This window comes from Coenobita brevimanus, chromosome 108 (genome assembly GCF_032717465.1).
Source record: "Coenobita brevimanus isolate Jiangsu-jjx chromosome 108, ASM3271746v2, whole genome shotgun sequence".
Lineage (NCBI taxonomy): Eukaryota > Metazoa > Arthropoda > Malacostraca > Decapoda > Coenobitidae > Coenobita > Coenobita brevimanus.
In genome coordinates, this window is record NC_137061.1 from 12,062,772 (window position 1) to 12,085,910 (window position 23,139).

General features: G+C 42.2%; 1 protein-coding gene across 2 annotated transcripts in view; it reads right to left on the reverse strand.

Annotated features, from left to right (window-relative positions):
- Positions 1-11,415: 11,415 nt before the first annotated feature.
- LOC145416987 (aldo-keto reductase 1B-like) overlaps positions 11,416-23,139 on the reverse strand; it is an 84,627-nt gene continuing 72,903 nt past the window's right edge. For both annotated transcript variants that reach the window (XM_080285830.1, XM_080285829.1), the window contains exons 6-9: positions 20,305-20,410; positions 16,785-16,850; positions 16,139-16,221; positions 11,416-12,744 (exon numbers count right to left, since the gene is read on the reverse strand). In XM_080285830.1, the coding sequence (XP_080141956.1) occupies positions 12,702-12,744; positions 16,139-16,221; positions 16,785-16,850; positions 20,305-20,410 (298 nt within the window). In that variant the 3' untranslated portion in view covers positions 11,416-12,701. The remainder of the gene's footprint in view (positions 12,745-16,138; positions 16,222-16,784; positions 16,851-20,304; positions 20,411-23,139) is intronic.

Sequence of the window (23,139 nt, forward strand, 5' to 3'; positions counted from 1 at the left end):
TCACCTGTGTTATCTTCTCCTCAATATCACTGTTCTGGTCCATAAGACTGCTTGCTTGTCTAATTGTCTCTGTGTCATTTTTTAACTCTTCCATAACACTCTCGTGATTAAATACTGTACTTCCCATTTCACTCACTTTCTTCCTAAGGGTATTCAATTCCACTGTTAGTTCACTGATGGTTGTGTCTTTCTTATTGGCCTCCTTTCCCAGTTTTTCTATCTCTTCCTTTTGCAAGTGCATTTGCTTCTTTATTTCATCAATTTCATTTTTGAAAGCCATTTCTAGATTGTGTACACGTTCAACCAGTCTATTGTGAGTCTTCACTTCAACTAGTTCTTGGTAGAAATCGTCATTTTGCTTTTTACTTTTATCCCTTTTCTTTTCCAAATTTGTTTTACTGAAGTATGTATCCATTTTGCAATACTAAATGAACAGAGTATGTACTTACAGTGTGCACGCTTTCCCGGTCTTTCTGTAGTATAAACAAACCCAGCTGACTCAACGCATCGTGGTTCTTTGTTGTTTGAACCAGTCTTATTTAAACTTATTATTTCTTTTCCTTTTAATAATGAAAAATCGTTTAGTCTAACCTGGTACAGAGCTTGACTCATTCAAAGATACTTATTTAGGTAATGCCTCTGGCCGTGTTGAGCTTGTATGGAGCGCCGCGCCGGTACAGACGTCCACATCCGACGATGCCGTGTGTGTGTGTGTGTGTGTAACTGACTGCTTTTTAACCCCACGAATGGGGTAATATGGACCTGTTATGATGTCTGTACCCTGTTTTCCTTCTATAGGAGTATTTAGAAACTCACATTTCCTTTTTAAAAAATGAATGACACTAGAAAACAGGAAAACTATGACAGTTTACAACTTGCGTATCGTATATTTCACAGGGGTGTCTATCAACACACGTTGTGCTTTAATAAGGAATGACACTGAAAATCATGTCTTCAAACAAAATCCTAGCCCCATCTTTCTTCCAGTTCTGGCACTTCAAATACCCCTTGTTTGAGCTTCTTTGGGGCTGCAGTTTTCTGCTTAATGTTCTCCTGCCAACAGAACATTTTCCAATTTACCCCGCTCTTTTCCATAGATCGTATTTCACATCCATATGTCTGCTCAGTACGCTTTTGGGGATCTTGAATTTGTCATCTGCCTTTCTGAATGACATTCCTTTCTTTACTGCTGCCAGGGCTTTCCTGGAGTCTTCTTCATCATGCTGCCTGCGCCTTTTGATACCCGGTGTGGACTTGTGGATAAGTGGCATTATGTCCTTAATCACCCCGCTCAGCAATCAAAATTTTCCTAAAAAGGAAAAACATTTTTTCTTAAACACTATAATTATCAATAAGCTTTCTATATACCATATGTTTATATCCAACAGGTAACCTGAGGTAATGCTGGCATAAAGCTATCCATACATGCAATACTTTCCTGTGCAGTAGGAAAGATTTTACGACGTGCTAATTTCGGTCTCAAACCAATGCATGAAATTTTATCCCATATCTCCCCCAGGAATGGATGTGACAGCTGTCTTTACAAAGGAAAATAAATAGAATTGTGTGGCCTTTCATGTAAAAAAAATTATCAGCGTTGTGCTTTAAAAACATTTTTTTCTTTTGATATCTTAAATCCCTTTTTTTTTTTTTTTTTTTTTTTTTTTTGTCCCTAATCACCTAGGCGTTCCTAATCACCCCCGTTTACGATACTTTAAATAAACCTGTGTACAGTATACCTGTGAACTGTGTCAGGTTGTATAACGTCACCGGAAAGGAAGGCAAAACAAGTATTTCACAGCCAAATATGTTGAGGAAATGCTTTGTCAAAATGCTATAGCAGATATCTTAAGCTCCTGACATCTATATTACAATGCCAGCGCGTGTGAAACAGTTTCCATGTATCCATTGAGCTCTGTTATAAAGCACAGTGGTAAAATCACGTTTCATTGAAGGACTTTCAGAGTGTCGTCTGCTGCCAAACTGGCGAGCCTAAATCGACGGTCCTAGGTCCGAAGAAATACGGTAACTATGGTGACTGTTCTGTTTGTCTGGGTAAACTTATGAGACTTGGCAAGACGATATACCATTCATGTCACGAAAATACTCGTTGATTTTTTAAAATATCACACATGAATGAGTACTTTTGGCCGGCTATTTAGCACATGGGTATATTGGGTTTCCATCACTGAGCCTTCTAGAGCTGAGTGGTTTCTATCCGGCTAACCCTTGCACACAGTCCAATCGTTATATCACTAATGAGCTCAGTGGAGTTGGCTTTTATTATTTCATATCTACATCCGTAGCCTTTGTCAGAGTAAGAGTAGTGCTTTATTGAAGCTTGTCATTTCCTAGGTTTTCCGAAATTCAGTATTTACCAAATACCGCCACTTGACGTTTGTTTCCATACTTCATGGGCGACCGCCCCCAAGACAGGATAAAAGATAGCTCACATCTCACCAGCTCTTGCTGCAGGCGATGTGCATACGGTTCATTTAGTAGACCATTGTGGCCAGTGATCAATGTTTGGATGTTCAATATTTGTTTGTTCTAATGATGCACCTTTATTTATATAATGAGGGTAAAAAACAAGATTACAAGTTAGCCTAGAGCGTGAGCTGCTTAATGAGCTTGTCTAAATTACTTTCTTCACTCCAGTGACGTAAAGTTCATTTTATTCTATACCCCAACGATTCTGTTATCCTCCGGGGAGGCTGAACTGGATGATACAGCCTTCATTAACCCCCTTCAATATGAGGGTGTTCTAAATAAAGTAAAATCTTGTGGTGTTTGCAAGAATAAAACAATAGGTATATCATGGGACTGAAAGGGCTAGGCTCTTGACATCACTCGCATTACGAGGCTCAGATAGTGTTTTGCTTGAGCTTCGTTTGTTACATGCTGTGATTTATTTTACCATCCCTTCCATAAATTGAAGGAAGGGTGAATCCCCTGAGCTAGGACCAATGGACCATATAGCTCTGCAGGGCAAGGAGAGATCTTTGGCGAGACCGCAACCCTGGTAGGACCGTCGAATTCTAAATGGCACTGGAGATTTGGTACAAATTCTTTATGCATTACACATTGTTATCCTCTTGTACGCTAAATGATGCAAACTGTCAATATTAAAACAATACACATACATTTTGATTCTCCAGTTTTATTTTTTTACAGTAAACCTTAAGTTATTAAAGCGACATCTTGTTTGAAATGTGTGTTAAATGCAAGGTATTATGCAATGAAAACTTGGTAAGGTTATGTAATTTCGTCAAATACAAACCAAATGGTAGTGGTAAGGTTATCAAAGTAGTAATACAAATCGCTAGTCATTTTTTTTTTTTTTTTTGTGCTCACCAGTCATGTTACTGTGCAAGCCATTAACCCTTTAACCGTGGGTGTCATTCCAGAATGACATCGACAAAACTGGACCAAACCGCGGGTGTCATTCTGGAATGTTCGTGAATATTTTGAACACCGCACATTTTTCCTGTGCGCAAATTGTCTCATGCAAGAGTAGCTGTCGAGTTCTTTCACGCCAGCCATCCCACACCTCCCTCCTCCCACCCCGAGGGGGCCCCCCCCACCCCTGCCCTGACACGCATCAGTCAGTATCTGTCCAGCTCTGTGTGTGATAATGGCGCTCCGTCCCGACTCATTGTCGCTCGCTTCCTCCTCACAAATGATCAGTGCTAGTGTGCCTTCGACCTCTACACCGGTGAAGGAACTGCCGACGGCGAGGCAGAAGGGGTTGAGCACTCCAGAAATTAGAACAGAGCTGGACAAAACTGTAAGTACTACTCTGAATTGTGGCAGTGAGAGTGATACACTTACAGCAAGTAGTGACGATTTTGCAGTGATTGGTGGTGAACCCTTTACCATTGACAGTGACAGTGATGAAAGTGAGCGTGTATTTTCCCCCCCACCACCCCCAACTTACTCTGGGAAAGGGAAGGCGCCTATGGGGAAAATTGGTGTTGCACGTGGGAAGGGAGTGAAGCGCAGACTTACGTCTCCTACACCAGGCCCTAGTAAGCATTTCCCACCACTTTCCCGTTCCCCTAGCCCTATTGCCCTCACATCATCTTCATCTTCTGCCGTGCCCTCTCCTCAGTCTACATCATCTGAGGAATATGAATTCCCAGAGCCTGCACAGCGAGGGAAGGCAGGCCGTGCAGGCCATGCAGGCAGGGTAAGCAGGGCAGGCCAGCCTAGAACAAAGGGGATGCGTGGCAGTTGGAGGGCAAAGCTGGGCGATAAGCGAGGTGATAAGCGGGGAAGAAAGGGTCAAATTTCACCACGCACCAGGTCAGTAACCCCCCCGCCTGCCCCCCGCTCAGCTCCCTCACCCTCGCCACCCCCCCACTCACCGCCCCCGCACTCACCCCCCCTCCCGCTCGCCTCCTGCCTCATCCCCCTCCCGCTCGCCTCCTGCCTCACCTCCTGCCTCACCCATTGCCTCACCCATTGCCTCCACCTCAGCTCCTTCTCACGGGGAAACGAGTGCAATGTGACCTGCCACTTCCACTGAACCACGCACAGGGAAAGTTGATGCATTAGTTTGGTCTGACGGTGCAGATTTTCAGCCACACAATCCGCCGTTTGATATGACAAATGCTGGAATACAGCCTGCCTTTCCATGCAACGCAGGAGATGATTTTGTTGACTACTTCCTGGCCTTCATGGATGACGAAATCGTGCAGCATGTCAGCGATGAGACCAATAGGTATGCAGCTCAGTGTGCAGCAGAAGGGCTGGGACCTATTGGCTCACCAAAGCAAGTGTCGTGGTTGCCTGTCGGGATCAGAGAGCTGTATGTGTTCTTTGCACTGATGTTCTTGACGCCCCATATCAAGAGACATGAGTTGGAGGAGTACTGGCTCGTGGATGACATTACTTCTATCCCAACATTCGGGACGTATATGTCACGGGATCGGTTCCGACAGCTGCTAGGATACCTGCACTCCGCTGACAATGGAAACCCGTCCCAAACTGACCCTTTGTGGAAAGTGAGGGATTTTCTCAACAGGATTAGGGATCGATTTATGCGATTTTTCCGTCCTATGCAGAAAGTCGTCATAGACGAATCCCTGGTATTGTTCAGAGGACGTCTCAAATTCATGCAGTACATCCCCAGCAAACGCCACCGCTTTGGGATAAAGTTCTTTGTGCTGTGTGACTGTGAGACGGGGTATATCCTTGATTTCGTCATCTACTCTGCAAGCACAATGGACGTGAACAGGAAAGACCCCCCCTTGGCTTCTCTGGCTCCGTTGTAAAAGTGCTGATGGAGAGGTATTTTGGTGGGAATCATGTGCTGTACACAGACAATTATTACACAGCACCGAAACTCTCCAAATGCCTGGCTGAACACGGCATTGGCACTGTTGGCACTGTACGGAGCTATAGGAAAGAGTGGCCAAGTTTCCCAGAAGCATCATCCTCATCCAAGGGAGATGTGCACCTGAAGAAGTCAGACAAGCTTCTGGCGATCAGGTGGCATGACAAGAAGGTCGTGAATATGATCAGCACCATCCACAAGGGGGAATTGCAGAGAACTGGGAAGGTCAGCTACAGGACGGGAGAGCCAATCATGAAGCCTGATGCCGTCATTGATTACAATGTGAACATGAGACTTGTTGATACGTCTGATATGATGATTGGCGAAATAGACTGTCTCAGGAGAAACACCCGATGGTACAGGAAGGCTTGCCTGCACATGCTCGATATGTGCATGCTCAACGCCTTCATCCTCTACAAGACACAAGTCGGGGGCATAAGGCAACCATCACTGAGACAGTTCTCCAAGACTGTCGTGCAGCAGCTGCTTGCACGATTTGGTCAGGTGACGGCATTGGTCCCGAGGCGACACTCTGACACACAACCTGACCGTCTTGAGTGCCGCAATTACATGAGCCGGCACCAGCTTGTGAAATTGCCTCTTACCGCAGGCGGCAGGTTGTCACAGGGCCGCTGCAGAGTATGTCATAACACCACACGGAGGCCTCGGACGAGAAAAATGAGCACACACCAGTGCCAGGAATGCCAAGTCGCTCTCTGTGTGACTCCGTGCTTTGCCGAGTACCACTCTCTGAGTAAATACTGAAAGTGACAGTGCTATACAGTGATGCGACAGTGACGTGCTTTACCAATAATTGTATAATGGATAATGTAGTAATAAGGGATATTTTGCCTAGAAAAAAATGTAAATATTGGCCAGTATAATAAGTGATATTGTAATAAGAGAATCTGCGGCACTTACGTAATTCTGCGGCACTTGCGTAATTCTGTGATGCGACAGTGACGCAATATGGTAATAAGTGCAGTGTAAATATAATGTATATTGCCCAGATTATATGTAAAATAATATTAGAAGTTAGAAATAATGAAAAGATCGCCGCTAACCAAACGTCAGTGAGCGGGTGAAGCCGCAGTGAAGTGGGGCGCAGCCGCAGTGAAGTGCCTTTTACCTACCTCAGTGAACACAGAGTGGGTGTTTATCGTATGTGTAGTGTTCATATAGGTTTATATTACTCTTATGAGAGAGTGGTTGGCATTTGGTACTGGTGTGTGGGGCGTAAAATAGTTATTTCACACCCCTCACTTCTAACGGCACTGCCCGTCCTGTGAAAGTCAACAAAGTCATGAAACCTACATCAATGGAAAGCTGAAGGTTAGTACTTTCTAATGGTACCTTATTTTTCTTCTCTAGCTTTATTCTGTGCAGAGTTATTAAGGTTTAAAGGTTTGTTTACATTTGGCTGAAACCCCCGCGGGAGAGGACAGTCAGGCCAAAACAATGCCCGCGGTTAAAGGGTTAATTGCTATAGTAGATGTTTTCAACTGGCAGAACTGGGCTGCTTCCACAATTTGATTACTAATTAAGTTCTGGTTGCAAGTAATTCAACTGTCCTTTGATATGAAGCAGGACTGAGTCTCTTGGGTTACTAGCCATATCAACCCTCCAATCTGACTACACTCGGCTCTTCACTGAGCTGGAAAGAATTAGGGATGTTTGTCTTGTGAAAATAGACTGACTACAGCAACATATAAGGAATAACTGAATAGAGTAACTGAAAACACACAATAATTTTGCATAAACCTATTGTACAAATAGCATGTAAGTTGATATAATAAATGGTACCATAAATGATAGCATTTGTAGTCTCAATAGCCTTAAATACAGATGCCACATGGTCTAGTGGATTAAGGCACTTCAACCAAATGTGGCCCATAAGGGGTTAATTCCTAGATGTGGTTGCGGTTTCTTGCTACCACAATATCACTCGAGGATAAGCAAATTTAATATAGTTCATCAATTTTTGCCTGACACAACTGGGCTAATCCCAAAACATGATTAGTAAGTTATGGCTGTATAAAATTCGATGAGGTATGAATGAGTCCCTTTGCATACTAGTTAGATCAACCCTCCAATCTGGCACACTTGGCCATCAACCAAGTCTAAAGGAGATAAGGATCTTTGTCAGGTTACAGCAGACGGTATAGTCAACTTCACCTTAAATGTCTGGACTGTGTAGCCTTACGATGCTTTTATCTTTATTCGGCCCATATTTTTGCACTTCTGCAGCTTTCTTCACATAGTCCCTGAGTCACACACACACACAAAAGTTCAGTGGCAGAAAAAGACAGTACTATGGCTCTACATCTTTTCCATTGCCCTACTTCGAGACTAGCATCATATTTTAGTGTTAATCTACTGTTACAAACCAGCATTCAAGATGGGAGACAGCAATTTTCAACCAACTTACAGTAAGAACATCATAACCCTGGGCTCCTGCACTACCGAGGGGTCACTAAACGATTGGATGATAGACAAAGAAAGAGAGACACACACAGGCTAGACAGACAAGCCTGAATCATATTCACTCCACTTATAACAACGGTAACATGGTATGAATAATAATAATGAAACTGGATGTGGTGTGCTATCTCTGTTCTTCAGTTATCATATCCATATTGCTCTTATGTTCCACTAACATACACAGTCGTCCATAAGTAGCACTCCACTAGAAACGTGCCTAGGGGTATCTTATATGTTGTGGGGATGGCTCAGTCTGCTGGTGTGGGTGTGGCAATGGGAGTAGATGAATAAATGATACAGGACAGGCACTGATAATGCTAAGCCGTCCAAGTAACACACGAAAAATCACCCAGCAGAAGAGCAGGAGGAGCATTATATAAGGAACACCTTGTAGCCTACTGCATAAAGTGCATAGGTAGTTTCCAAAAATAAGAATAATGAGAAACTCAAAACTATACAGATGGTGTGTATTCACCTTAATAGGCCGAGCTTGTGTTTGCGTGAAATTCAATGAGCTTTAATTATGAGATAGGAATGAGTTTTCTTGATTATTAAACTGATTTTCTCTCTGCTCCGAAGACATTTGATAATAGAGGTTAAAGGTCTTTGTCAGATGAGAATAAACCCTCTACAAAACTATCACAAGAGAGCCATATTCTAGGAGGCACATGAGGCTTTATAGCATCTCTTCCTTTTGCATGTCATGCCTTAACATGCTCTTGCATGTTATGTACTTTATTAAATTACAGGCAGATGCTGGAGAGGGACACCATGTGGTGGCACCAATATAACAGGGTGGCTCAACTGCTCAGTTAAATGTATGTCCCGCAAATCCCTCCCTGTCCTCCAAAAAGAGGATGGTGGACTGCAGAAGAGCAGCTATAGACTGCAGTCCACCAGATTCATGTTTCAGATGACTCCTGGACTACAGCTACTGCTACAACTGGTATTACAAACGGTTTGAATCAATAATGCACAAGAGGATACCGAGGTTTAACGTGTAAGTTAGTAATTTGCTAATGAAGCTGTGTTACAGAATCTCCATGCCATCTGGAATGTAGTTTAAAACCCCTTGTAAACAGAGCACCAGCAGCGGTAAAGTGGCAACTGTACTTAGCTGGAGGTGAACCCAGTGGACTACAAGCTGAAGTTTCTCCTCTCATTCAGGCCACCATCCTCCTTTTGGAGGATAGGGAGTGAGCTTAAGGGATGTTTGAATAGGTGAGCTGTTCCACTGCCCTGTCATATCAGTGCCATTACAGAAAGGTGTACTGCTCCAGCACCCCACTGAACAGCTCAAACATAAACTTACACATCACTCAAGCATCTGAATTTTGGGTCCAACTTACAAACCATCCATACATATTCATATATTCTGGTTACCTATTGACTACAATGAGTGGCTTATTTATGAGCCAAATAGTCCACTAAATGTTGGAATAAAGTACAGTGTACCAAGTTTCTTTTCAGTACTGTGAATCATGTCTTTAAACAGCACAAAGTAGGCAATTAGCAGACATGGGTTAAATTGTTTCTTTTTCAGTGTTGATGGGTTGACTACCTGGCAGGTGTATGTGAAGTATATAAAAAACTATCTCATTTTACTCTATATTTAAAGTGACACTAATATGAAATCAACACATAGAGGGATATGCACCCTGGGTGGGGCAGTTGCGGCATCTACCTGAGAGCCAAACTTCATCAAATTTCCCTGCAACCCACTATGGGAAGGGCCCTGGTTTGAACCTGGTGAGGCACTGTTTACCACAAAGGTGTGCTTGATTCCTACATGTATTGTCCCTATGGGACGACCCCACACAACCAGTTGCTTACTTTCATTAACCCGGCAACGTGAATTAACGTCCACACATGATGTGCACTCTTGTCCCGGCGATGTGAATTAACGCGACAACATTGCAAGGTCCCTAATTTGCATAATTTTCAATTTTCGCGAGTGATTTTTATACACGGGACACCTTCCTCTATTCCTCTACGAGATGCCAAGCAGGGACAATACCTTACACCGCATAACCTCTCCCCTCCCCCTGCACGCCATTGTCTCGGCAATTCACCTGTTACCAGTGACCTGGCCAATAAAGACATTCAGGGCCAGAGTGATTCCCCAATCGATGACAATGTGGAGGACAAAGTTTACATAGCATTAGAGGAAGAAACAGTCAGAAATGATGATCAGGTAATGTGGGGAAAAAAAGGTCATGAATGGTGATGAGTTAGTGAGTGAAACAATGCTTATAATGCCTATATTACTGTTTGAAAACCAATATACTCTTGTACTACATATAAATTCGTACCAAGTAAATAAATAAATACTGTTTGAGTGGATAAAATAGTTACCCTCCCATAGAACTCGTTTTCTTTGGTGCCAGCCTGTTAGAAAACCCAGTCAGGTAAGGAAGTACTCGTACCTAAATCGGGTATTTTAAACCTCAGGTGAGCGATTTCTCTATGAATTTTCGATGTTTCTCACCAAAAGTGGATGTTTGAGCCCCCCCCAAAAAAAGGTCCAAAAATGTAGGGATTGGGGAGTACCACTGCCCAGAAAACGTCGGGATGGGACAGGTTAAAAGTTCTGCTTGGCCAGACAGCTCAACATTAAACTTCCTGATGCTTTTATTCAGCTTGAGAAAGACCTCTTATACTGGATGAGTTATTGAAGGCTGTTATTTAACCCTTTCAGTTCAAAAAACCTCTCCTAGGCTGAATAAAGTTGACTAAAAACATCACAACACTATTATCGGAGTGAAGCAATTTAACTTTCATTGCAACATATAAACATCTGGTGGCATGGTTGACGGAGCACTCAACTTCCAGTCCAGGTGACCAAATTTGAGCCCACTCTGGTACATGTGGTGCTTGTGTGAGGAAGTGAGCTCTCCCAAGTAAAACTGAAGACGTGCTGTGGTGGAAGACCCGCAAGGGTACAAAGCTTTGCAGGGTAAAGATGAGGTGGTCTGTCCCCTTGTGCCTATGATTCACTCCAGCCCTGGTGAAGCTTGGTAGTGTGTTGGCACCTCTCAGGAGCAGCCTGGGGCAGCCTGTTGACCCCCTTAGGATATGATAATAAGAACTTACTGTACGTATTTCAGTCACTGACTGCAATGAATAAATAAACTGAAAATTATTATTAACAGAGCTGAGTTACCAGTTGCCCCTGTACTGAAGAATGACACCTTAATATGGTAGTACTGGTATAGCCAGGCTGTTCCACTGCCTTGTTGTATAAATGTCCCTCAATCCCTCCCTACTGAACTGCAGCACGAGAACAATTTAAGTCTGCAGTCCATTGGGTTCACATACAGATGTGTGTGGGGTTGCTACTGCTATTACTAATACCTGCTGCCCCAAATTACAGCACCAGATGTAGCGTTCTGGAGCATATTCTCAACATATAACAAGGACTGCCTGCACACAAAGAAATATAATTTAATGTTGTTACTTCATTTATTGCCACAGCATCCACCATGGGTTACATTCAATTCAGGACAATCATACATCATATCTCTGAAACCTTGAACACATTTCCTTCATAACTAACAAGTAACAAAGTAGTAATCAAGTGTCTTTATGAGACCAGAATTACTTTCAATACTCTATACTGTAAATAAAAATGCCCTATTAGTAAATACTTATACCAAATGAAAGTACCATAAAATTTTGGCTTAGTTCCATCAAATAAACTGGAATTACTGAATTAAATAAATTAAGTACCATAAAATCTTCACCTAGTTCCTTCAAATAAACTGGAATTACTGTATTAAATCATTTCTTTCCATGCTGGTGTTCCTCACTGTTTTAACAGTACCCTCTAATCAGCAGCTGAGAACTATTTAATGTGTAGTCCCCTCAAACATATATCAACTACAATCTACCCTCGTCCAACACAGTTTTCCCTAACACAAAAATGGTCTAACACGGTACAAATTTCTGGAAGCAATATCACTTCTAACACGGCCATTGATGATGCTAACACTGTTTTTTGAACTGGCCGGGCGGTGATGAGATGTTTTCAACATCTACAATTGTATGCACACCGAACAAGTACCTCCTCTCCGGCATAGTGTGTCTCCTCTTATCCTCCCATAAGGTAAATAAAATATGGCTTTTAAATGCGATAATACTCTTCTATAATTTTTTGAACCATAAATTAATGCTTTCTAGGAGGTTAAAATTGGGGGGTATAAAAAAAAATTTGCACCACAAGCGGGGAAAAAATGGACTTTGGGCAGGGGTGCGGAAGGAAATAGAGGGTTTCAAGAGTCCCTGTAACACAAAATTTCTCTAACATGGTAGGGATGCAGAAGCAATTAACTGTGTCAGACAAGGACAGACTGTACAGTAACTTCATCAAAGCTTTTCATGTTATTGTATGACTGAAAACCAAAGACTGGGAGCATGCTAAAACTTCCCTTCAGAAGAAAACTGAAAAGACAAGGAAATCATGATCTGTCAATTCCAAGATGCCGGGACTCTAACTGGAGACCGGAATCAAAAGTACATGGAAAGACAGATTAAAGGGAACCTTTTCATATATGAGACCTGAAGTGATAACTTGTATTGCCAATACATATCCTTTACACATAACCTTAATATATAATACACATGACTTTCATATATGAGGAGCAGCATAATAATAATATGAGGTTCTGTGGAGGAACTCTAGGGGCACAATGTGTCGAAAAATCCATGTTTTATCATCCATTTTCTCTGTTTTGATTTTAGTGCACTTGGTGTTACTTTCAGGAGCTCCTCACATATCCCTTCTCTATATCCTTTTATCTTGGTGGTTCTGAAGTGGAATGGATGATGATAATTGCAGTGGTGATGACTGCGATGGTGCTGGAGGCTGTGGTGATGGCTGGGCTCAAAACTCAGTGTTGAATGGGTAATACTTGTGATCCTTCACCCTGGAGATCAATTTACAAGATTAGAGACAGAGGAGAGGATGCTGTTGTTGTTGTGGCTCCAGATTCATCTGAATGTGAACCTAGTGAATTGCAAGCTGTTGCTGTCCTCCCCCTCCACCAGTTCACCATCCTCCTTATGGGGAACAGGCAGGGAAGGGGATGGTGGTATAACCACTTAAAGGCATTGCTCTGCAGCACAAACATACTAAATCATTTATCGTCATGACAATTCCAGTACAACAGACCCTCATTTTACCATGAACTGGTATACAATGAAATGAATATACAATCACATTTTTTTCATACAATCATCATCCTTTACAAAGTCTCACTGGCTGATGTATGATAACTATTTTTGCTTATAGGAACAATGACAAGGAAGGCTGCAGTTGTCTTGTTTCAAGACGGCCTCCGACCTCATCACTTTCAGATGTGTTAGTGTCAGCGATGGAATAATACTGTGGTGTTCAAGCTCAAGCCACAAGTGAAGAACAGCGATGTGAAACAACTACCAGTTTAGGTGAGCTGGAAACTTGTTTTTAGACTTTGTTGGGTAGGTAACCCTTGGCCAAGTAATGTATCCCAACTGAGTCCATGTTATAAATGATTTTATATACAATAAATCGTTATGCGATGGATTTTATCAAACACATCTTCATTGTAAAAATGAGGGCGTGCTGTACTCTATTCCAAGTAATGCCAGATGATATCCATCCATCCATCCACCATCCAATCCTATGCTGCCCCACAAAGGAGCGTAGGAGCCCCGGGCTAGGCAAGTTGATCCTGACATTTAAGATGAGAGTGACCAGTCTCACTCATCCCTGAGTGGCATTATGTGAGCAATAAACCCCAACCACCCCTTGGATGTAAACCTTCACTGGCTCAATCCAATTGGAGTGCCATAATTACCCACTAAACCACCAGGCGCCAAAATTTGGCTTTATGGTTAACACCCACCATAGTAAATGGTTTCCTGGTGTACAGGAAACCATTTGGCTTGTCACTCAGTGTAGAGTCACACACAGACAGAAGGAAGAGGAAAGAATGAAGAAAAGAAAGACAGAAGAGAGAGTGTAAAGTCACCCATAGGCAGAAGGACGAGGAAAGAATGAAGGAAACAAGGACAGAAGAGGATGGAAGGAAAGAAGGAGGGAGGAGAGGAAAGGGTTGACACCTGAAAGCAGCACTACACTGAGTGAGTGGATGGTGAGCACCCCCACCTACCACATTTTCCAGCTAAAAATGAGCCCTACAAGAATAATGTTGTTGTTGTCATTACTGGTGGTATGGCTGCTGATATCCCTGGTTTATCTGGATGTAAACCCAGTGGAACAAAGGCAACTGGCCACTTCAACTGGGCCCTCCCGGGGATCTTCTGTTGAAGGTCTGTTGTTGGAGGTGATTATGTTCTGGTGTGTGGCCTGTACTGCAGTTTAGGCATAATGAACTGCCTGTGACTTGTTTTGTTTTGGTACTGAAGCATGAAAGTACTGTAACAGCTTGACCCAGTTCCATCAAATAAACCAGAATTACTGTATTAAACAATTTCTTTCCATGCTGGTGTTCCTCACTGTTTTAACAGTACCCTCTAAAGAGCTGCCGAGAACTATTTCCTTAATGTGTAGTCCCTTCAAACATATATCAACTACAGTAATCTGCCACTGAACTATGGGAAATGGGCTGCAAAAGGGTGAAAGTCTTGGCCAAGTTAAGATAAAAGGGGCATTAGTGTCACATCAAACCTCCAACACACCGGCTCTTGTATTACTTATAAATGAAGTCAGCTGTACCATTTACACACTGCCTCTTCTAAGGTCTCATTCCTAAACTTCCTTATTATCTTCACGCAGGACTATTTTTGTTACACATTAAATTTCATGGCATATGTTTGCAATTTTCCATTTGCTTTCTGTATGCATGATACTAACAGCTTCGGAATTCTACATTTCGTAAATATTCGCAGGGAAGTACAGGTATTATATTTTTCTATTGTTTCAACCATATTTAGTTTCTCACTCAATGTAGGGGCTGGGGTTTATGCTTATCATCTTCCTTAGGTACACCAAATATTTATCTTAACGGCCATAACTATTGTCTAATATTTCACTAGCATCATCATCCCTAATATGTTACTTATACCTCTTAAAGAGACAGATTATATAGAAAAGGATCTAAAACTATTCTGCTGGAAAAAGATAAAATAAAATAAAAAAGTCACTGCTACTGCTTAACCATGGTTTGTCTGGCTAGGCAGACCCCTTGATCACAGGTAAGCACTGCTCCTGCAGGCCTGATCTATAGGCGCAGTACAGTACATACAACATGTAGGGATCTGATGACCCATTGTGGCAGACAGTGCCTCACCAAGGTTGGACCAAAGGGTACAGTACAGAACATACATCATGTAGGGATCCAGTGCCCCCTTGCAGTACACAGCACCTCACCAGGATCAGATTGGGGTTCTTCCCATGGTGAAGTGTATGGAAATGTGAGAAGGTTTGGCACCTGGGTGGATGCCACATGTGTTACGCTCCACCTAGGGTATACAGCACCACCAGTATGTACGAGTAGACTCCTCATCTGTGCCTCTCTGACACAGATTATATAAACAGCATCCAAAATTACACCAACACATCAGAAAAGGACATAAACTGGTAAGGACAGGGTAATAGGGAGGCTCCTTGACTGATGAGAACACAGGCCAAAGACAACCTGTAACAAAGACTATAACTATAACAAAGACTATAACTAACTACAGTCAGTTTGTTTTCATTCATTAATCCCTCCTCAGCAAAGCTGACAGCCAGGTGTAGTTGGACTGGAGAATAAATCTGAAGAGCAACCGTGGAGATTCGTCTCTCATACCCAGGGATCACTGAATTTCATGCAACCATGATTTGGTAATCAAGATGTAAGCAGCCCAGCTGGCAGACGAAGACAACTCAGCTACACTAAGACTATATTTTGCTCTTTTCACTTTAACTTGGCCAACAACTACCACCTTACCTCTTAAATGCTGAGTTGCAACAATGGAATAACATCCATCCATCATCCAATCCTGTGTTGCCCCATGAGGAGCAGAGGAGCCCAGGGCTAGGCAAGTTGGTCCTGATATTTATGATGAGTGACCAGCCTCACTCATCCCTGAGTGGCATTACGTGAATGTAGGAGGACTACTGGGTCTTGGGATAGGCTACTACCCCAGAGATATAGGCCCTGAAGCCTTTGCAAAAAAAAAAAAAAAATCTTGGATATAAATCTTCACCGCCTTGATCCAACTGGAACACCATAATTACCTACTAAACCATCAGGTGCCAAAATCTGGTTATGTGGTTACCACCCAGCATAGTAAACGGTTTTCTAATAATAATATGAATATGAAAATGCTTACCAGTTGAGGTGCAGAAACCGGCCGTTGCAGTCAAATGAATCAATGGCTTTCATGTCTTCCGGTGACAACTCGAAGTCAAACACCTGAACAAAAAGTAAGCAGGATTACAACAGTTTATCCTTGCTACCTCCACATGATTTGATTGTACTTAATGGTCCATCCTTCCATCATCCAAATCCGTTTATTTTGCCTCATCAGGAGCACGGGGAACCAGGGCTAGCTACTCAGTCCTGACACTTATGGCACAGATGACCAGCCTCAACTGCCCCTGAGTGGCATTATGTAAGCAGTAAACTCCAACCAATCATTAGATGGAAATCCCTACATGTTCCATCTAGCTGAAGCAACTGAACCCACTGGACCACCAGGTGCTATCTGGTTATATGGTTACCATCCACAATAATAAATGGTTTCTGGATTATAGTAAACCACTTGACTTGCCATTCAGTGTAGAAGTCTTGTGAAGGCAGCACTACATTATGAGAGTGCAGGATGGGCACCCCCACCTACCACACCATGAAAAATGAAGAATAACTAAATGAAGTTTTGCAGCACTTTTTCTTAGCTATTTATATTGGATATTATGCCTTAATATTAAAGTATTTTCTATTTAATATATATAATGCATTGATAAATGGTAATTTACCTTAATGTTGGACTCAATCCTCTCCTTGGTGACTGACTTGGGAATAACAATAACATCACGCTGGACCTGAAAGAAACAAAACATTTATACAATACTAATATAACAAGTGATTGAAGTACTGCCATGCAATACAAAGTCCCCTACTGGGGGGGTAGATGGCTGGTTGTTGCATACGATACACCGTCGTGGTATTCGGAACAATTGTGTGACGTTACATCAAAATCTGTCCATGCACGTGGAAGTACAGAGCAGACATGAATATATGTATGGCTGTTAAGTATAACAGCACCCGACCTTATTTGAGCCCCAAGAGTGAGCCTGACCTCCGGAGTAGATGGCTGGTTGTTGTTCGACCCACCATCATGGTAAGGGGAACAATTGTGTGAGGTTATATCAAAATCTGTCCATGCACGTGGAAGTTACAGAGCGAACATGAAATTGTGGATGTACCAACGGAACCACGCAAACCTATAGTCTCCGACCAGTTTGACCGATTGGGGACTGATAACATCCAGTCACAGCCTACTGTACTCTAACACACCCTAAAATATCTCTTAATCTTGAATGCTGTTGTAATACAGATTAACACCAGAGTATGATGCTGGTCATGTTGAAGTGCTAGGGAAAAGATGCAAAGCTGATGTATTGTTTTCTGCCACTGAGCTATGTGAAATAAGTTGCACAAGGATGAAAACCTAAGCTATGTTCATGCGATGGAACTAAAGCTTGTAGGTGTACAAACCCGAGGCTGTGTATCCACAGCACACGCATTTTTGGTATTTTATGGTTACTTGACCATGCTGCATTATGTTTGTCTTTACTTTGTACTTATTCACTCTCTACGGATAAGATGGACTGCTCTCAGTAATATATCATCATACAATTTAACAAGAAGTCCTTGGATACATTCCATAGTGTTGGTTACAAATGATGATAAACCTCCCTCTAATGCTTTTACTGACCTCTGTCATCATTTACATCCATTGTAATAATATGTACAATTTAAATGAATCGGAGGTACTTCCATTGAGTTAGAATTAAAAATACCATGCACATATATGTGAAGAGAATAGTGAAAAAGAGTATATCTGAGTGAGTTTGACAGTGGGATGAGGGATGGCCAAGAAAGTGGATAGGTATGAGTGAGTGAGTCTGTGAGAAGGCGAGGTATGGAGAGTGATGAGGCTGGGGAACTGGCAGTGGCTCAAGCTGGTTGGACGAATTTTGTACGGAGGAGTGTATGACAAGGGTTTGGCATCCCGATTCTTTCCCAGTGAAGTGATAATTGTTGGACTGACTCTGGCTGACAGGCTGTATGAAGTACATGTGTGGATGTACTATATGTTCCTGTGAGGTGGAGTCAGGATTCCATGGGCTTTAATGTGGAGTGAATGAAAATATGGCCCATTCAACTAGGCAGATGTTTGATTAGTTTCTCCTCCTATCAGATTTTTTCTTGTCCTCTGAGTCCCACTTCACCCCATGATTGAGTAGAGGAAAAGATTGGTCTGGATGATGATGATGATGATGTTGATGATGATGATGATGAACAGCTGATGATAATTATGTTGTAGACCAAACTGGTGTCATAAGTATCTGCACAGGTGTCTTCATATACTTGTCCACAATAAACAATCATTGGGTTATGTTACATTATATGTGTTTTTATTTCTAATGATGCCTGGGATCGATGAGTGGCAGGTTAGAGTGGTTATGGCTACATATGTGGGAAACTGCATCCATGTGAGAGTGAATGGAGATTTAAGTGATGAGTTTTCCATGAGTGTTAACGTGAGTCAGGGGTCGGTCTTCAGCCCCTTATTGTTTGTCATGGTGCTTGCAGACAGGTGACTTCAGAAATGACTCCCATGGCAGATACTACATGATGACGACTTGGTGTTGATTGCAGAGAACGAAATGCAGGCGGGGGAAATATTTAGGAAATGGAGAGAGAATGACAACCATCATCCACTCACTTGATGTAATGCTGCCTACTTCTTCCTTCAACTTTTACCAAATTTTTCCTGTCTGCCCTCCTCTCTTCCTAAATCTCCCATCTTCCCAGTCACTTTTTATTACTCTTCTTTCCTTTTTCTGGTGGCTTTGCATTGGATGACAAGCCTAAAGTTCCCTGTAAGTCAGGAAACCATTTACAACCCTCGGTGGTAACCATATAACCAATCCACATGTGTTCCCCACGTGTCAACAAGTGGTTTAACGAAGGGTTAATGCCCCTCACCGTAAAACAACAAACTCAAAGACAAATGGACACCCCTTACGGGATTATGGCATCTGTTTGATAGACAGACAGACTGACTGACAGATGACATGGGCCACAAGGGTCTTAGAGTAAACGCAGATGAAACACAAGTGATGATACCTAGGACTAGCGGAGGTACTCCATAGTTGGGGGAATGTAGCCATGTGTGGTTTGCCAAAAGGGTGTAGGAAATAACTCTGTTTTGTGCAATGTTTGTGATAAGTGGGTGCAAAAGAAATGTGGTGGTATTAGAGGTAGACTAAAAGATACTGCTGATACTTCATACGTGCAGTGTGTCGGGGACAGCATGTCGAGATTGTCAAGTGTAAAAAGACTGGTCCTGCTGGTGAGTCTCTTGTGTTTGAAGAGTCTTGTTACTTAAGGGATATGTTATGTGCTGGAGGTAGTGCTGGAGCTAGCTTTGTGGCCAGGGTATGGGGTGGCTGCAGAAAGTTCAAAGAGCAGTTGGCTCTCCTAACAGTGAGAGGGCTCTCCCTCTGTGCTAAGGGATATTCATATACAGCATGTGTTTGAAGTGTAATATTGTATGGTAATGAGACCTGGCCAGTAAAGGTAGAAAATATTCTTAGGCTCAATGGTACAGAAGTGACAAAGATTAAATGGATATGCAGTGCATCCTAGAAAGCGAGGCCTGGGGGGGGGGGGGGAGCTAGGATTATGACTGAAGAGTTGAGAGGAAAGCTGGAACTGGAGTGTATTAGTGTTGTGATTATGAGGGACAGACTGAGATGATATGGGTATGTTAAGAGGATGGAGGAGGACTGGGTGCAGAAAGTGAGAAGTGTGAATGTCAGAGGTTTTAAGAGGCAGACCGAAGAGGACCTGGAATGGGGTCATACAGTTGGAATTTTGGAATTTTTAATATGGGAAAACGAATTCCCCAAGCTAGACCTTGACAGATCATACTGTATAGCCCCACTAGGTGATGGGAGAGTGCTACCTTTCCCAGTAGGGCAGCTACCTGGCGGGGGCACGAACTCTCGACCCTTTGGTCTTGAGTCAGGAGCTCTACCACTGAGCCACCCTGCCCCAAGGGGTCATACAGTGTGACATCAGGGATAATGGACTGAATAAAGAGACTGCTAGAGATCGTGCTGCATGGAGTCCTGCCATTAGGTGATGAAGGCCGATGCATGCATGCACGTTGGAGCCTTTACAAACAATACGATATGATACAATACGATTATGTTATGTTAGGCACTAATAACGACAACAGTGGTAATCATATTTATAACCCACCTGGTATCTAATAAGTATCTGTGCTGGTGTCTTCTTATACTTGTCAGCGATGGCCACAATCTTGGGGTCATCAAGCAGCTGGGCATCTTCTGGTTTAGCCCAGGGTCTGACACAAGAAAAAAGTAAATGCAGTGTGATGGAAAACAGGATATACAGATATGTTACAGAGGAAGGGATGAGTTGGAGAAAGGGCATCCAAATGGCAGAGGACAACCAATATAGAGGTAATTTGTTTGTGGCCATCTTCTTATGGGATTAACCCTTTTGGGTCAAATAGGTTCTGTATGTCCAGTCTGAAAAATTGAATTTTTGGGGGGAGGGGGGGGGAAGAATCATGGTTTGTAAATTTGGAAAAAAAATATATATATACTGTATATATATAATATTCATGCACAGGAACTAATATGCATCTGTCTACAAAATATTAGGGCTTTACTTACGATACAAGAGCTGTAATAACAATGGGAAGTTAATAATAATAATAATAATAATAATCTGGCCTTTTTTTTCTCAAAAGTGCCAGTTCTTCCTTTTGGGAATTCACTAGCGCTCGACACACATACATTATTTTTACAATTACAAGAATTGTGACATTTCATGTATATAATACAAGCTACATCATATATACATGAAAGTGGCAAAAATTAAACCCTATAATCATCCGTCATAGCACCTCTCTCCAGGTCGTAGCATTTTGAAAAAAGAAAGGCTTTCAGCTGTCTCTTAAAGGATTCAACAGTAAAGAGTTGTCTTATGGACAATGGCAATCTGTTATATAATCTAGGGGCTCTATATGCAAAAGAACGATCAGAGAAAGATGACTGGTGAATGGCTCCTGGCTCATCAAGACGCAAGGAATCATCTTCACTGCGTAACATCACACCCGGGCGTGTCGATGGAAGTTTTAACAATTCAGCAAGATACTTCGGTTCACCAAACTTAAGAACCTTGAATGTAATAAGACACAGTTTAAATTCAATTCTAGCCTTTACTGGTAACCAATGCAACTCAATCAGAAACGGGGTAGTTGAGGTTCTCGGGGGGAGACCAAAGATAAGCCGTGCCGCCCTGTTCAACACAGACTGAACTTTTGTTAGTATATTATTTGGAAGACCAACCCACAGTGAATTACAATAATCAACACGAGACAAGACCACTGCATGGACCAATGTTAAGAGGCACTGTCTATTCAGGAATCTTCTCACAGAGTACAGATTTCTGATATGCAAGTTACACCCTCTTACAACCTGATTAATGTGTTCTTTGTAATTTAACTTAGAATTAAAATAAACACCCAAATTTCGAACAGAACTGACTGGATGCAGCTGTGACACGCCAATGTTCAAAGCCAGGGCATTGTCAGTGTCATCACCCCTTCTGTTTCCTCTAATGATGATGATCTCAGTTTTACCATCATTCAGCTTAAGTTTCCTCTTAGCCATCCAAATCTTAATATCAGACATTAGAGATTCAAACTTTATCTTAGTATCGTTGATATCTGACATCTTAACATAGAGCTGGGTGTCATCAGCATAAAAATGATAGGACACATCATGAGCATCAAGTAGAGACGATAAACTACTTATCTAGATAGTAAATAGAATTGGACCCAAAACTGATCCTTGAGGGACTCCAAATAGAAGAGGAGCAGAATCAGAGCTAGCGTAATCAACAACCACTCTCTGAGATCTGTCCAACAGATACGACTTAAGGAGCAAAAGGGCACTATCACGAATGCCATAAAAATACAGATCATCCAACAATAGTTTATGATCTACTGTATCAAAAGCTGCAGACAGATCCAAAAGAACTAGGAGAGAGGACATCCCACTACAAGTGTTTGCCACCAAGTCGCTCTGAATCCTTGTTAGTGCAGTTTCAGTCGAATGGTATTTTCTGTATGCTGATTGAACAACAGGAACAACTTTGTTGTGTTCCAGTAGTGGTAAGAGTTGGTCGAGTATGGCCCGCTCAATAATCTTGGATAAAAAAGACAGGTTAGAGACAGGACGATAATTTGTCATCTTCTCGACATCAAGGCCAGGTTTCTTAATTAGGGGCCTAAGCAAAGCACGTTTCTCAGACTGCACAAAATTACTTTCTAAGAAGCATCTATTTATTATGTTGCAGATAAAGTCTGCAGCATGCTCATACACATCAGGCAGTTGTGACATGTTACATGGATCGAGTGAGCAAAATGTTTTATTAAGTTCTCTGATGTAACATCTGACTTTGTTTACATCCAGTGGATGAAATGTTGAAAGCAAATGATCCCCGGTGCACCGTGGCTGGAAGTCAACTGAGTACGCTTCACTAGGAGGACTGCAATCTAAATCACTTCTTATGCGAGATATCTTACTTGTAAAAAATGAAGCAAAATCAGAAGCCACTTGGGCATCAGATAAAGAAGTTGGTTTAACAATTACATTCCTCCGACCAACCAAATTGTTCACAACTGCAGACAATTTTCTTTGATCACCACCACATGAATCAACTTTATTTTGATAATACCTAGCCTTTTGGGCTTTTACAGTGTGAACTACTGCTCTTCTCGCAAAAACATAACGCAAACGAGTTACTTCAGTCCGCTGCAAGCGCCACTCACGCTCTGCCCTTCTACGTTGTCTACGCAAAGAATTAATGGATGGACCATACCACGGAGAATTATCATGTACAGTGATTGTTTTTACTACCTCAGGACAATAATGGTCAAAAATTGACCTAAGCTCGTTGTTGTAAATATCAACCAATTCACCAGAAGAAAGACTTGAAGAATCGATGGAGTTTAAACGCTGATCAATTTCAAAACACATCAACTGGCAGTCAACATTGTTG